Raw genomic sequence first — 17,635 nt, 5'->3', positions numbered from 1 at the left:
CTGAAGGTCAAGATTCAAATGTGTCCCCTGAGCAAGCAGGCAGGCTCTATTAGCTCAATGGTAAAAGTTTCAGCACTTGTGCAGGAAACCGGGTTCAAAGAGGTACAAGAGGATTCTTGAGTTTTTATAACACTTCTCCTGACATGCACTGCGTACATTACTATGCACCCACATGCACTTGAACTTAGTCGCAATCCTTATTGACAATTAACAGACAAGCAGTGTAATTATTGGATCCATCATCATCGTCATAATCAAAACAAGACGTTGTAACGAGCAACACCACACCTGCCAACTCACTACAGTTAATGGCTTCTATAACGCTCTCCAGCCTCGAATAATGATGAATTCATTATTATAATTGGCAATTATAGGTCAGGCATGATTACACATACTATACATCACTTTGGCATCATATAGGCAGGATTAATTCCCTACATCATTAGGTATTTCCTCCCTCTAAGGGCGGTTGGTGGGTATTGAGTTCATACCCACTGACCTAATAGGATGTCCAACTACCTGCTGAGAATCACGGTTTATCTTATCTGAGTTTCTAAGGAGATGTACAATAGTAGTGTTTTTCTCCGAAGATGCCTTTTTGTATGCATGCACCCAAATCCCAAATGCACAACGGTGTGATACTATTATGTCCAAAAGTCCAAGAAGACTATTTCAAATGATTCATCATTACAGCTAAGAAAATCAATAAACAGAAAGGAAAACCTCAATAAACATACGAGAAACACACAACATATAAGGAAGTATTTAAAATACAAGTAAAAGACCATTAGGACTGGCCAGTAGTACTTTGTTTTGTGTAGGAATTATGCACTGTATACACTCCAGCTACTTTTTTAAAAGAAAGAGTTAAAAAACATGACCTTTCCATCCCATATGACCTTCTACAGTGTATTTAATCAAAACGGACACATTTATATAGCCGGTAAGGAGTCAATGCTGCCAGCTGAAAGCCGTTCTCTAAATACCGAGAAACTAATGATGGTGTGTGTCTGCGCGCGCGTGTGCGTGCAAATACTGTATGTATGTGATTTGCAAGATGTGAGTTTCACATCCACTACAAATACAGGTTTGATGATGAAAGGTTTACCCATGTCTCCTTAAGATATGAATTTTGAATTTGAGATGTCTGATGAACTTCTCTTCAACAGGATGTTGAGATGTCGAACAGGAACTTTATAGGTCTGTAGTTAATTCTGAAGATTGTAGGATTATTATGACAGTCTTCTAGTGTCCCCTAGTGTCTGCATTCTATAAATGTTCTCCTACAGCTCCACCTGCCACACTGCTAATTATTTGTAAATGTGTGTAAATAATATTGCCTTGCAGAATCACAGCTGTGGATAAAATGTTTCACATGGGTGAAACACTTAGAGTTGCTGCTTCTGCTGTTGTTGTTGTTGATGATTATGATGATGACATTTGCAGGATTGTAAACTAGGTGTGTGAGGTTTAGTGCACAACGACTGTCACGTGCCTTTTATAAAGTTGAACCTTGATGATGTTGAAAGTAACAAATCCCCATAAGCACATCAAAAGGTTTATTTGTGTATTTGAAATGTAGCACATACTAATGCAATGAAAGAAGACAAGTAGAATAGAATGCTTTATTGACAAGCAATAAAAAAAAAAAAACAGTGTCGCCAATCGACAACAGCACCAAATGTGGATGTAAACACAAAAAAGCTGAAGCTTGCTTCCATTGTGGTCCACTGAGACACATACTGTACTGTTCAACACTCAACAGACTATGCAAACAGCCATAAAACACTAATAAATACTAATATAGACAGTTAAGAACAGTTCACATAGGACAAGCGACTTAACAGTGGCACGCCGAGATAGTGAGCCATCTGCAGCCAAGGGGCAGTAGATGGCTCACTATCTCGGTGAAGTATAATGGACATCTGTTTGTAAGTGAAAGTCAACATAGCACCATTATTATTGTTATTGTGTTATAGACCTCTCTGACTTTTGTAGGGGAAATATTTTGTGGAACAGCAACAATGCCTCCCCCACCTTCAAACCACTCAGACCACTTGGCTGCTTCACTGCATACAAAGAAGCAGTTTTCTCACTACTTTGGAAAACCCCTCATCGTTTCAGGCGTTCATCACATGCAATGCATTCTGGGATGGGTGTCTGTCCTCTTTACAATGCTTAGCAGCAGATGGGGAGAACAAATCACCTTTTAACAAGATCACTATTTGTGTTCTAAAACAGGTGGTCCCCAGCTAAATGATGGCGAGTTGGTAACCAATTGTACCCTTATAGATCTTTAACTCTTGAGAGCGTAAAATGAAACCAAATGGACCCTTACGGGTCCATTTGGTTTCCTTTTACGCTCTAAATTATTGTTAGACATCTGCATCACTTAATTAAAGAATTGTTATTTTGATCAACGTTTGCCTGTTATCTCTCCTATGGTACCAACATCAATACAGCATGGAATTATGGACAAAATCGTATCCAACGACAACAAAATATTCAAAGTCTCTAATTTGGGTCTGAGAGTCTAAATCTCATCAAACGGTGGTCCGTGGCTGAAATGCAGAATAAATAATGGACCTTGATATGAAAAGGGTTGAAAACCACTGTTCAATAAAACAATGGGGAGAGTAGCTTTTGATGTTTTACATGTTCAGACTGATAAAGGATCATGGTGGGGGGGGGGGGTAAAGTATCAACTAAATGTATTAAAAGTCTTCATTGTTTCTAAAGGGGTATATTGAGCTGACAAAATGTGAAAAAAGGGCCCCGACTCATTGCTTGGGAACCACTGGTGGAATCCCTCCTTACAGATGTGTGGCCCCTGGCACTGGGAGTTCAGCAGCAGCTGTCTGTGCCTGGCTATCTGCAGGTGGATGTTTAACACTGAGCACAGTGTATAGTCCTCTCACCAGGAACACCAGGGCAATGGCAGCAAAGTAGGAGGCATAGATGAAGAACTGAGGAGAAAAGAGACGATTTGCTTTGCTTGGCAGACAATGCTCTCTCTGATGCTTTCTTTCTTTCTTTCTCTCACTAATCCATCTATCATTCTGCTCTCCTTCTGTCTCCAACTCCATCCCAATGTCCAATCCCCAGAACATTATGAACAATTATTTCAGAAAATACACAAAACATGGATATCATGGATGTCATGGATATTTATTTTTAACTTAAGACCAGGAAAGCATCTGTGTAATTTTACTGTCTTTGGCTGTTCAAAAATAGCAGATCTACAAGCTCATAGCGCGGCACCGAGTGCCGCGCTATGAGCTTGTAGATCTGCTATTTTTGAAAAAACTTGACAATTTGTGCAAATCTTTGAATGTATCTTTTTAAAGTGAACATTTTCAACTCCAATATTTGCCTCTAGGGGGTCCCTGGAACAAAAATATACTGATATGGGGGTCCACGGCCAAATACACATAATTTTGGGGGTCCTTGACATGAGAAAAGTTGGAGCACCACTAATAGCAACCAAACAACAAAAATGATATGTATTTGGCCGCAGACCCCCATCTCAAAATGTTTTGTTCCAGAAACTCGCAGAAGCAAAGATTTGAGTTACAAATGTTCGCTTTAAAAGAATATAATCAAAGATTTGCACACATTTTCAAGATGTGTGTGTGTGTGCGCGTGCGTGTGTGCGTGCACTTGCAAGTGTGTGTGTGCGTGTGTGCGTGCGCAGACAAGCTTTACCTGTGAGATAATGGTGAGTTGCAGAGACTTGGTGTTGATGACGATGGCAGTGAGGACAGTCTGGAGGACAGTGCCCACAAAGCTGTTGACACCAAACACCAACGCGTAGCGCTCCCTGCTAAGCTTCTTGGCTATCTGAAAACTGGAATACAAAGGGCTGTTTTCAAGGACATGGATTAAGTCTCATCCTACACTAGCCATTTGAAGTAAGATGGAATAGGCAAGCTCCCATCTTTTTGAAACCAGCCCAAAGACAGATTTATAGTAAAGTAAGGATTATCTGTTGGCAATGGGTACATAAATGAATAATTGAAGATGTTTTTTGACACCGACTGATTACCACATTTTACACAGCACCGTAAATGATCATTAAGTAAGCCACCTCATTAATAATATCCTCTCAACAAGGATATGTCATTTTCAACTTTTATTAATGTTTATAATGTAGCTGCACTTTACATGGTGTTGAAATGTAACAAATACTCTCATAAATTACTTTCATACATCTTTTATCAAGAATGAAAGCCCACTATAAATTTTAAAGCAGGCTGTAAGGAGTTAGTGCACTGACCACATGCCCCCCCGAGTAACGAGGACCTGAATTTGAACCCAGCTCTCACCATATCTCACATGACTCCCCTCTCTCTCTGCCCTATAGGTTTTATGTCTCTCTATACACTTTTCCCCGTAAATAAAGCATGAAATGCAAATCAAAACTGTGTATCCTTACGTGCATATGGTAATGAGTTGCATATAAAATGTTTTGAAGACAATGTAGCAGCTGTAGCAGAGCCAGATGTTATTGGTCTGATCCATCAGGAAGAGGGCCCCTGCGATTAGGGCTGTGAAACCCCCCAGGATCAACTCCCCCCACACAGACCAGTTCACAGACACATGTCCTACAGCGATGGAGGCTCCTGCTCCTGTAGGAAAACAACAGTAGCGCTTACATTAATACACTTATGCTTGCACATTGTGGCCATGAGGTGGCGCAGTAGGAGCTTGATATGTCAAAACACCTCTCTTCCTACCGTATATGGAGAGAAACTCAGTTCATATGAAGGGACCATGGACTGTCGATAGCAAAAAATATTTTTTTTCCTTTACAATACTCACTGTCACAGTCTCGTCTCCCTGGTCTCTTTATCTTTTTGCTTGCCTATCTCTGTTTGTTTTTCTGTTCTTAAAACTAAATGTGAGCTGTTTAATCCTAATTTATTCTTCATCACATGACCATGTTGCTCAATGAAAATAACAGATTTTCAACTGAAAACCATGTGTTGAATGACATGGTGTAGATTAGCATTACATGGTGGTTCCATCTGTGACTAATCGTACTGTCACTGAAAAGACGACATGTTTTCCAAAGCAAACTTTAAGCTATTATTAGTTTGGCAGTGTGTATGGGGGTTTAAACAACAGTCCTGGGTTTTGACCTCCTGTTACACAAATAGGCTATTCATGATCAGGGGTCATCAACATGTCCCTACACGGACGACATGTGTCCGTGGCTAGACTTGTCCATGTCTGTGGCAAATCTTTGATAAAGAAAAAAATATTTTTTTTTGTTTTAATTATGTCTTACTAGTCCATACCCGTCGGGGGATAATGAGCACCCAAAGTATGTGCAGTTTGGGTTATGCGCTGTGCGCAGACAGTAAATCAGGGATGGAAAGGGACTTTGTACTTGGTACCTGCAACACTTCCAACACATGCGCGCGCCCCGTCGCTGCGTCGTGGAGCCACAGCGAACACACACACACCCGCTCATAAACAGTTCCAGCACGCACGCACGCACGCACGCACGCACGCACGTCCGGACCCGTCGCGGCCCGTAAATGAAAGTCCTTTATAAGTGCCAGACGGCAACAGTCTTAACAGAGTGGGTCTATAGACTCGACGCATGCGCAGTTTGATCATTCATCCCATAGCTTGGGGGGCCGTAACCGTGGCGACGGCTGTAAGCATGGCGAGGATAGCTCCCATAGGCCAAATTATTTGACATAAAAACGCTAATTAACAGCTGACATTTGGGGACAGTGAAAAACGGGCGTTGCTGTTCCGTGCACATGCTAATGGTCAATGGCCGTGTGCAAATGCAGATCAATTGCTCCAGCCACTGAGGAGAACCGGGCAGAAGAGAGATTTTGGCAGACAGATTTGTTAAATCACTGGAGGATTTTATTCATAATGTGTGATGAAAGCACTGACTGTACTGATGAGACCCAATTATTGAAATCCCAAACACAGAATAGACTTGGACCATGCTTCATTGATGCCTGTGTACAGACAGTAGCCTATACAGTGGCTGACTTGCTCCAGGTTTTCTTCAGAATAGATTGGGCACTGATTTAATCACTGTGTAATTAAACATAATGTGTTAATGAGGGTAGATATACAATTATAATTAAGGATAATTCAAACATTTTTTTAAATAATGTGGCCCTTTGCTAAAGGGCCCAATTGTAATGCGGTCCAGGTCAGGCCCACTTAACAAAGGGCCCAGTTCCCTTTCATTCCTGTGTGTGTGTGTGTGTGTGTGTGTGTGTGTGTGTGTGTGTGTGTGTGTGTGTGTGTGTGTGTGTGTGTGTGTGTGTGTGTGTGTGTGTGTGTGTGTGTGTGTGTGTGTGTGTGTGTGTGTGTGTGTGTGTGTGTGGGGGTAGTGCATTTGGGTTGGATAAATGAAGAAATTGTGTCTATACCACAGGGACCTTCACACATGGCCGTTTATACTTGAAATGACCATGGCTTGCCTTAATTGCTTCAATCCTAGACGTTTTTTTCAAACATTCTCGATCAATGCTTATCTATCACAGTATTATGAACACCATTACATGGATGTGGAATATATTTAATCTTTTCCCCTGTGTCTGATTAGCAGGACATAAAACACATAGTAGAGGAGATCATTAGCCTGTTTTAGAACGGGGTCAACTGGAGTCGTATTGGGGTAAGCCAGGTCAACTATGGGTTTATAACTTTGGATCAATAGCCGTTTTCATTTGTATAATGTAATGGTCAACGGAATGCAAATAGAGTTACGTTCCTCTGTAATGTGTTGTTCTGTATGAGCTGGCCGGCGTTGTGAGAGCCAGTGGAAACTGAGTCTCTGTGTTATTAAATGTCTGTGTTTTTGTGTATTCTTTCTTTCTTTTATTTTAATATTGTCACAGTGTTGTGTTGTGTGGGAAGGGAAAAAAATAATTAAAACCAAATGTGTGGATAAACAATTTGTTGAAAACGAATAGAATCTAAATACTTTATCAATCACTGGGGGCCGGAGGGGACATTAAAAACTATACAAACTGTCAGTTTGGATGACAGAACTCCTTGCTGGGTTTCACATGGAGATGAATTGAGGCTGCAGACTCAATTTCTTTACAAATTGGTGTGTCTGTCAATAATTACCTGTTTCAAATTGGTTCAAATGTAGTCAAATTGGAACTGTGTACATGAAATTCACATATGCTGTAGCGGTACAACATATTTCTCTTGCAAATGTGCATTTTGTCTCATCTGAACACGGAATGAACTACTTGTGACTTGTGGTTTTGAACCTCTGGGACCGGAAGTTTCTAAACGCTGAGGATTAAAATAGTAAATTATGCTGTAACTCCCCACACTAAATCAATTTGGTTATCTATATTCATATTTTCTGCAGCTTCTATTCCAAACTGGGGGTCCCCCAGGGGTGCTTTGTGAGTCTGCCATACAGAAGGACACAACACCATTCTTTGGGGAAATATCAGACGTGGGCCTTGCAGCTTGATTGCATGTCTGGCGGAAGCATTTACAAGTGAAAGACATACAGCTGGATGTGATTTACACAAAGTAATTGCCTTTGGTTTCCGGGGAATACAGGAATGTATCTGCACTACAATCAATAAAAGTGCACTGGCTAGATGGCAGCAGCTGGCTATAACCATCTGGGAACGAGTGGAGGCAATTAGACAGTCTAATTAATGCTGTTCTTATTGTCTTCTGTGCATTGGGGCTTGTGAAATACTGATAGTAGAATGGGGTGTTTTTAACACAAGGTGTGAAGCACCCATAAAATTAGATTTTGAGATTTGGGAAGGTGCCCGTTTCTCCAATTTCTCACTTACAGTGTGTAACTGTATTGTTGATTCTGGACGGGTGACAGGCCGCAGCGGTGTTGTTTCTCTGCATTTATCACACCAGGATTTTCCAAGCATTTCTTTTGGACAACCTTGCAACCATGTAAAAAAGTGAGACTGTGGAATGATGACTATACTGTAAGAGGACATGCATCTCCATGAGTTATTCCCTGGTGTGCAGTTTCTTACCAAACAAAATCAAGGTCGATGAAGTGAAAACAAATCACAGAATTGAAATTCTGAAATAACCAGCAAAGCAAACCTGCTGTGGCCAGTGGTGTAAAGTAACTAAGTACATTTACTCAAGTACTGTACTTAAGTACAATTTTGAGGCACTTTTACTTTACTGGAGTATTTCCAATCTTCAGTACTTTTACTTCTACTCCGCTACATCTCAGAGGAAAATATTGTGTTTTTACTAGACTACAATTATTTGAAAGCTTTAGGAACTAGTTACTTTGTAGATTTTGATTATTATTACAAAACATACATTATATATTTCAGCCATTTTCAAATGATTTTGATACAATTTAGCTGTGAAATGGGACATTCTGCATAATGAGTACTTTATACTTTTGGTACTTTAAGTACATTTCGATACCAATACTTTTGAACTTTTAATGTACTTTCATATAAGTACATTTTGAATTCCAGACTTCTACTTGTAACAGAGTATTTCTAACATTGCAGTATTGATACTTTCACTTAAAAGTAAGAAATGTGAGTACTTTTTTTTTCCACCACTGCCTGTATGGCCTTGTGGTTTTTACCTGACAGTGTTGCGATGGCGTCCACGCCTCCATTGTAGGCGGTGAAGTTCACGTGAGGCTGCCTGTCCTCCCAGAGGACCTGGACATAGTTGGTGACCTGGTAGAAGCCACACCTCCCCGCAGCTTGCCACATGCAGAAGAACACCATGGCGGCGGTGGAGTAGCACTCTTTACAGTCTAACAGCAGCCTCTTCAGAATCCTCCCGACACGCCGGACCGTCGACCAACTCTTCCCCGTCCGGACGAAAGAGTCAACACTCTGTGATGAGCAGTGGTGGAAAATTGACATACAGTATAAGTACTGTACTTAAGTACAATTTTTAGGTATTTTTTACTTTACTGGAGTTTTTCCAATTTTCGCTACTTTTACTTCTACTCCACTACATCTCAGAGGCAAATATTGTACTTTTAATCCACGACAGTTATTTGAAAACTTTAGTTACTATTAGTTATTATTATAAATTATAAAACACATTAGCCCTATTTAAACATTGGCTATTTGAAAATAGCCGATCTACAAGCTCACAACGCATCGCATTGCGACGCGTTGTGAGCTTGTAGATCGGCTATTTTCCAAAGATTGTTATACATTCGAAAACTTGTGAAATGGGACATTCTGCATAATGAGTACTTTCTACTTTTGATACTTAAAAATAAATAAAAAATCCCGCGATTTTGTATCCCTTATTTTTCACCCGGTGCCAATTTTCTAAGTGATTATGGGCACTACACTCCCCTCACCAGCCTAGGGAGGCCAGGGCCGAGCTCATGCCTCCTTCAATGCATGAGAGCCAACTGACCTTCTTATCACCTGACAGGGGGAAGTTTCCCCGGTAGGACGTATCGCGTGAAAGGAACACATTATTCCAACCAGTTCCCTTCCCCTCCATCAGGCGCCCCGGCTGTCATGGGGGAGACGATATAGCGACCAGGATTACTACATGTTTTTGTGGGGGTATTAACTACCCTGAGAGACACGGGGAGAACATGCAAACTCCACACAGAGTACTTTTGGTACTTTAAGTACATTTTGATACCAATACTTTTGTACTTTTTCTCAAGTCAATTTGGAATCCCGGACTTTTACTTCTAACACAGTATTTCTACATTGCAGTATTGATAAAACGTGAGTACTTTTTCCACCACTGGTGACGAGTCGGCCCCACTTTCCTCGACCGCACTCCCGTCGTGCGTGGGGTGACGCAACAAACGCGTCCTCGGCATGGGCAGGAAGAAGGAGGTCGTCAACGCCACGCAGAGGGAGACGAGAGTGACGACGGCCAGGCAGGACAAGGACACTCCGCCCCAGGACACCAGCATTTGAGCCAGCATGGCCCCCGCCGCGTACCCAAACAGCACGGCCCCTCGGACGTAACTGGTGGCTCTCTGGTAGTGCCGGGGCGGAATCACGCTGTAAATGTAGGCGAAGTAGCCCATGTCGGCCGCCGAGCCCGTGCTGTAGATGAAGACGGCGCACTGGGCGGTGTGGACCCCTTGGCCGAACAGTAGCAGCAGGAACGCCACGATGTAACAGAGCACCTGGAGGACGATGACCGGCTTGTACCTGAGGAAGTCCGTCACCAGGAAGACTGGAATCAGCATGATGACGTTGGAGTAGGTCCATATGGGGAACACCTGTGTGGTGACCTGCATGGGTAAGACGTATGGAGAGGGATAGTTTTTGTGGGCAATAATGTAAGGAAAATATTACCTGAGAGGAAATTCAAGCATTAACAGTAGCCAAGACAATGCAAAAGGTGCATAAAAACGTTTATAAGCACACCACAAATACAGAGTCTACGCACATAAACCCATATCCCCATATTTATAAATGCACAACATGTTGTCTACAAACATAAACCATATTCGCACAACATTAACTCTTTCAGTGCCATGCTTATTTATGGTATTTTGGTTCTGAGTGCCACAACCAAAATTAATTGTAAAAAAAAAAGTGCTTAGGAGCCGAGATACAGCCTTTTTCAGTAAAAAGTTAAACAAGAAGTGAATGGAGCAGCAAATCTTCAAATCATCATATCTTGGGTTCTGAACATGTTTTTCAAAAAAAAAAAAAGATTATTTTATTTGTATTTATTTTTTTCATGACGTATTTGACGTATTGTGGCACTGAAAGAGTTAATACCCATTCTTCCCACATAAACCCATATTTATCAATGCACAACATGTAGTCTACAAACATAAACCATATTCGCACAACATTAATACCCATTCTTCCCACATAAACCCATATTCTCATACAGTATGTAGTATACTGTCTGCACAACACACCTACTATCTTATATTAAAATTGGCTTAAGGGAGGACTGGCGGGTGGACCATGTTGTCACGCTCATGTCACCATGACTCAGCCATAACCATATAAGGAGTTCTCAATGCAGCTACACCCAATTATGGAGTGTGTTGTCTAACCTCAATTTGTCGTCATGGCATCAGGAACAAACAAATCTGTCAGCTCCATATATGGGCACAGGACTAACAGATAACCTACATAGATTTCCATCCTGTATATGGGCATATTGGTCGGATCGGCGGCGCGACGTAGGTGTGAGGGCCGAACCACTAGTTACACATGAACCCATATTGTCGTTATATGCAAAACATGTCTAGTATTTATTAGGCATATTCCTGCATATTATGCACTTACAGAATCATTACTATATATGTGTTTAGTAATGGATGGTGCCGGTGGAAAATAAAGACAAGCCGACAGTGTTTAGTCTTTGCTCCTACAACTGAGTTGCACGCGGTCCATCAACATGCACGGGAACGGAGTTGAACATATAATTTTGTATGGTGAACAAGCGGTTGTAACATGACTACACATTGAGTGCACCTGTCATATGTTGTACAAACAAGCAGCACTCACTCTGTCATTCCTGAGATGTACTTTAGGAGAGTTCATCCAGCCTGTCCCCAGACACCAGCAGCATCAAGGCTTCCCATCTATCTGTAGCAAGCACTGTGATTGATCTCCTCAAGACTCGCCAAGAGTTTTCTATAACGCTATCCACTCAATACCATCATGTACCCTTAAATGTTGGTCTATTTGACATATGGTTTGACAGTTTGTGTTGTGCTTTGTTTTGGTCACATCTATGGGGAAATGGGAGCATGTCCATGTTCGCTCAACCCTGGTATGTTCCCTCAGCCCCAACCCCAACCCTGAGGGAACATAGGGCTGAGGGAACATAATATGCTCATGGGAACATAAGGCTGACTCTGGAGAAATAATAAAGAGCTAGTGGGAATAATGTTGTAATGTCCAGTAAACAAAGTTTAAAAGATGCAGAACTACTATAGCTCAAATGTACACTTGCAGTAGAGACCTATAAAGACCTTTTTATTCAGCCATTTTTGCTATATTTCAGTAGAACCAGTGAACAGTGCAGGATTAACGCAAGGGCTTTAGGTGCTGAAGCACAGGGCACCAACCTTGGGGGAGAACCAAAGCGCCACAATTTCGAAGCAGCGGCTGCTGAAGGAGCGCTAAAACGGTGAAACGTGCCGGTGAAGCGTACATTTTCCGCGCTGCACCCCACGCTGACAAACCGGTCCCGGGGGTCACCGAAACGGGTCGTATAGCACAGGGCACCAGGAAGGGTTAATCCGGCCCTGCCAGTGAACAGAGATTCAGGAAGGGCAGGAGAGAGAGGAGGAATGACATGCAGTAGCCTAAAGCAGTGGTTCTCAAACTTTTTCGTGCCAAGGACCCCCCGAATTGATATGTATTTGGCCACAGACCCCCATCTGAAAATATGTTGTGCCAGGACCCGCCACAGAAGCAAGGATTTGAATTCAAAATGTTCGCCTTTAAAAAAAAAGATATAAAGATTTGCACACATTTCCGAGATAAAAACAATTAATAGCAGATGTACAAGCTCATAGCGTGGCACTCGGTGCCACGCTATGAGCTTTTATATCTGCTATTTTTGAATAGCCAAAGTATAAAATATGGATAAAGTGGTTAAAATGACTCTTTATTAACTAATTTTGCTGGGGCTCCCCGGACCCCACTTTGAGAACCAATGGCCTAAAGAGCCTTGGGTTGGAATGAAACCCGGGCCAGCTGCAGATAGGACTACAGTATTATAGCCTTATTTATGTGGTATGTGCTCTAAATCAGTGATCCACCGAGGGCGCCCCATAAATGTTAACTTTTTAACATCAACTACTCATATACTCTTCAAATGACAAATTACTGTGTGTAAATTAGAATATATTGGCCATTTAACTTCATAATTTATGCATTCTGCAGGCAAATTAATGCAAATGTAACTGAAAGAAACCCAATACCTTTGCTTCAGTTAATTCATAAAATATAATAACGTCATAACCTTATATAGACCATCCATTCAAACATGTATGTATACTGTATGGTGATAAAAACTAATGATTAATCATAGTATGGGAATGCGCTTGAATTAATTGTATTTATTTATTTTTAAATTGGTAACACTGTGCTTATACTTTGTTGACCAAAGTCCCCCAGGGCTCTATATCGGTCCGCTCCTGTTTTCGCTCTACACTCAAATCTCTTCACTGATCTACAAACTCACAATGTGTCACGTCGTGTTTGCATAGTGAGCTTGTAGATTTGCTGGTGCTGTTGAATGATCAACCCAGAATAGTGACGCTTTAGGGTTCAGTATGGTTTTAAAGCAAGAAGCACACATCAAAGTGTCTCGTCCTTGGGCAAAATGTTATCGTAGACCTGGGGTCTTCAACGTTGTTCAGGCCAAGGACCCCCTAGCTGAGAGAGAGATGAAGCAGGGACCCCCTCTATATTGTATAAAATTGTGTTTTCAGATTTCTTTTTACTTGGTCTTTTTTACTTATTCCCTCTACACCAAACCTCTTTGCCAAAAATAGCCGATCTACAAGCTCTAGATCGGCTATTTTTGCCTAAAGTTTTCCTCAGAATAGGGATTCAAGTGGTTAATGTAAAAAAATAATAATCATATCACACAAAGATTTTGGCGGCCCCCCCTGTAATAACTCTGAGGACCCCCTAGGGGTCCCGGACCGCCCGTTGAAGACCCCTATCATAGACTAACGAGCTCCATCACCGTACCTGTTCAGTGGTGAAATTCTTATCAGGCCCTGTGAGAAACTGCGTCAAGAAGGGGTCGATAGGTCTCAGCAGGGAGAAGAAACCATAGATACAGAGCAGCGCCGTGGGGCCCACCCATCCGCCGCAGTGGGCCCCGCAGCAGCCTGCGTGACGGGGCCCACTGCTGCCACACTTCCAGCTCCAGGAGAAAGCCATGGCGTCTCTCCGGTCCGTTGCTCCCCAGAGAGGTCTCTCTCTCTGCATCTGAGGAGAGTCGAGTCTGATTCAAACAGTTTAATCTGCTGCGATACGGGGGGGCCTACAGATAAGGCCAAGGTCAGACTTGACTGTGAATGTTGAAGTCACGTTGCTACTGCCATTGTTGTTTCTCTCCTGTGAAGTTTATACCTAAGCTGGAGTGAGACAGAGAGAAATGTGAGACCGCGAGACCGTGAATGAAAAAAAAAAACATTACGATGAAATATGAGGTGTTAAGCCCCCAGGGCCCTACTGCGTTGTAATAAATATCGTCTCCTTTTCTGTCTTTATATACTATATATATATATATATATATATATATATATACACACACACACACACACACACACACACACACACACACACACACACACACACACACACACACACACACGGTATGTAATGTCCCTGATTCAGTAGATATTGTGCAATGTGTGTGTGCGCGTGTGCACACAGTATGCTTGCCTTGCTGTTTTGGTTTTTCTTGTTTTTTTTTTTTTTTTTTTCATTTACAGTATGGACGTTTCTGCCACCTCTTTTAAGTGCAGTACAAGAGAATAATGTCAATGGTATTAACACGAACACTCTTTTGAGCTGCATCATTCCATTTAGCCTGGAGCAGTAGATACTCTTAAACACATTCATTCTCCTTTGTCAACTTGAGATTAAAGCTCCTCATTTCCGTTTAGCAGGGTACAGCGGGTCTGATTACTGGCTTGGTCTTTGGTCTTGAGGACCAATGTTTAATTTGAATGCGTAACACATTCCGTGTCTGTCACGGTAATGAGTGGTTCATGAGTTAATAGGTATTTTGAATTTCTTAGATTGCTTGGTGGTGAATGCTTATACTTTCCTTATGATAGTGTGTGTGTGGGAGTGCCTACAGTTTACTAACGGGCAGGGGAAAAGAAACGAACGAGGCAATCTCCCCCACAGAAAGAAAGCAAGAGAGAAAGAGAGGCTCCAGTCTGTAATTTAAAAATATCTAGCAGCAAATGATGACTCATGAGCGAGGTGTCAACAGAGCGTTCTGCCTCAGCTTTAAAAGTGTCAGACATATGTGGTGGCTTCATTCTCATTCTGAAGGTCGGCAGAAGGGAAAATGGAATTATTCAGGCATTAGTCATTCCAAGTTCAGCTTCCCCTGGGTTCTTATCCTTATTCAGTGACTACAGCTGGACCGATACACTCTCTAGCCTGATGTCTTTTACATATTCACAATTCAATGTTTAAAGAAACGCTGGTCCTGTTATTATACTTGTTTTTCAGCAGTAATAATAGTCAAATTGAGCTTGACAAATACTGACACGTGGTCAGTCATTGAGTTTGCAAATGCCAGGTGATTTAGTAATAAGGAAATTGTTGAGTAAAGTACTGTGAATTAATTATTAATGCTCAATAAGCTTGACATTTCCCTCACCTAAAAAAAAGGAAAGCTTGTCTTTTTCTTTCTGATATTTATTCTCTTCATTTCCTTGTCTGCCAATCTCCAGCACTCATTTTTTATCATGAATAATTATTTTCTTGCCTCTAGCTTCAACTGTATTATACTCCGCTCCACTGCCAGTGCCACATTAAATCCACCATAAACTGAGACACAGCAGTCTGACAGACCAACAACATAGCTGCTCTGTACCATTCCTGACATGCAGAGTCTTGCTGGACAATATTATTATTATTAACCCATTTAGACCAGGAAAGAATCCGTGTAATTTTTAGATTTCTTTGGGCTATTCAAAAAATAGCCGATATACAAGCTCATATGAGCTTGTTTATCTATCTATATAAAACGTGAAAATGCGTGAAAATCTTTGAATATATATAAATGGTGCATTTTATATAGCGCTTTTATCCAAAGCGCTTTACATTGATTGTGCCATTCACCCATTCACACTCACAACTCACACTCAAGGCACCAACCTGCTCATCGGGAGCAATTATGGGTTCAGCGTCTTGCTCAAGGACACTTCGACACGAACTCTAGGGGAGCGCCCCAGCCCGGGATCGAACTGGGAACCTTGAGGTTTTCCAGTTCACTCTACCCGGCCACTCTACCCCTGAGCCACTGCCGCCCATATACTTTTAAAGCAAACATTTGTAACTCCAATCTTTGCTTCTGGGGGATTCTACAAATGTCCTCTAAATCCTAACGGTTTTCTGAAAAACGTATGTTGCTAATATCAGTGGTTATCAAATGTTTTCATGTCAAGGCTTGAAGGGCCCAAAATTGTATAAAAAAATGTATTTGGCTGCAGACCCCCATCTCAAAATATCTTGTTCCAGGGACCCCCATGAAGCAAAGATTTGAGTTATGTTCTATTTTAAAAATATATATATATTCAAATATTCGCACACATTTTCAAGATTTTTCAAAAAATAGCAGATCTACAAGCTCATAGCGCGGCACTCGGTGCCGCGCTATGAGCTTGTAGATCTGCTATTTTTGACTAGCTAGGTGGGTAAGTGATTTACTTTGGTTAAAATAAGTGTTAAATAGCTCTATATTCTGATAGTACTCATTGATATACAGTGTTTGTTCAGTAACAGGAGTCTCCATGTCTCTCCCGCTCTTTATTAAACAGAAAATGCATTTTCAGGTCGGGATACCAATTTTGTTCAATCAGGATGGAGAACTCAGTCAGGATACAGATTAAACATGTTGAAATTGGAAGTGATGACACAAAGAAATGAGCAGACACAATTGCAACTGGAACACTTAAAAATGAAGCTGATAAATGCGTACTATCTCCTGAGTGGCTGACATTTTGTCACCTGAAATGGCATGTTCTGTTTATTAAAGAGTTGGAGAGACCGGGAGACCTGTGACTTAAAAAAAAACACTCTATAGCAATGATTACTATCGGAATATAGTGCTTTAATCTTTTAACAAAAAAAACGTTTTGTTTTAACCAAAAAAAATATCACTTACCCTACCTGTAATAGCATGCATTATGAGCAAACATCAGTCATTATTCTCACAAGTATCATGTCAATAATTTAAATGGCATAATGGCATATTCAGCCCTCTGCTACAGCTCTCTGCTACTGCTCTGTGTGGCATGAGAGGTCTTTGCTGCTTTATTCAATCACGACCTTCCCAGCTCCACCCGCTCAGATCTGCTTTACCTTTGGGGGATTATGTATGTTACTACAGAACAAAGTCTTGCAGACACCATGTAGCGCTGAGCTATGTAAACAGATCTGCTCCTTTATCAGCAAACAGGAGTTGTCCTGACTGAACTGTTGTTACAGTATATTAAGTGGGGAAACCTTGTGTTAAATGTTCCTTGACCCTCAAATGATTTCCCAATACCTGGGAAATTCCCAACACTTAATGCACTCTGTTGACAGAATATGACGCTGTGTTTACCGGCACATGATCAGTGGTGGAAAAGGTACTCAAATTCTTTACTTAAGTAAAAGTATCAATACTGCAATATAGAAATACTCCGTTACAAGTAAAAGTCCAGAATTAAAAATTTACTCGAGTAAAGGTACAAAAGTATTGGCATCATGTACTTTAAGTACCAACAGTAAAAGTACTAAAATGTTTGAAAATTGCAGATCTACAGCGCGTCGCGATGCGACGCGTTGTGAGCTTGTAGATCGGCAAATAGTAAATCATAAAAAAATAAATCATTTATATCTGAAAAGTACAGTAACTAGTAACTAGAAGTTTTCAAATAATTGTAGAGTAAAAACAATTGCCTCTG

General features: G+C 41.3%; 1 protein-coding gene across 1 annotated transcript; it reads right to left on the bottom strand.

Moving 5' to 3' along the window:
• Nucleotides 1-2,813: 2,813 nt before the first annotated feature.
• On the bottom strand, nucleotides 2,814-13,880 carry LOC308086349 (thiamine transporter 2-like; the record flags this gene model as incomplete). Its single annotated transcript, XM_080429870.1, has 6 exons — nucleotides 2,814-2,966; nucleotides 3,706-3,847; nucleotides 4,436-4,628; nucleotides 8,594-8,852; nucleotides 9,728-10,240; nucleotides 13,686-13,880. 6 exons carry the CDS (start codon nucleotides 13,878-13,880, stop codon nucleotides 2,814-2,816), a joined length of 1,455 nt encoding a protein of 484 aa, XP_080285996.1.
• Between the last annotated feature and the right edge of the window lie 3,755 nt (nucleotides 13,881-17,635).

Source organism: Gymnoscopelus braueri (genome assembly GCF_963280865.1).
Source record: "Gymnoscopelus braueri genome assembly, chromosome: 6".
NCBI lineage: Eukaryota > Metazoa > Chordata > Actinopteri > Myctophiformes > Myctophidae > Gymnoscopelus > Gymnoscopelus braueri.
The sequence above is the reverse complement of the archived record's forward strand: the minus strand, read 5'-3'. Positions and strand labels throughout refer to the sequence as shown.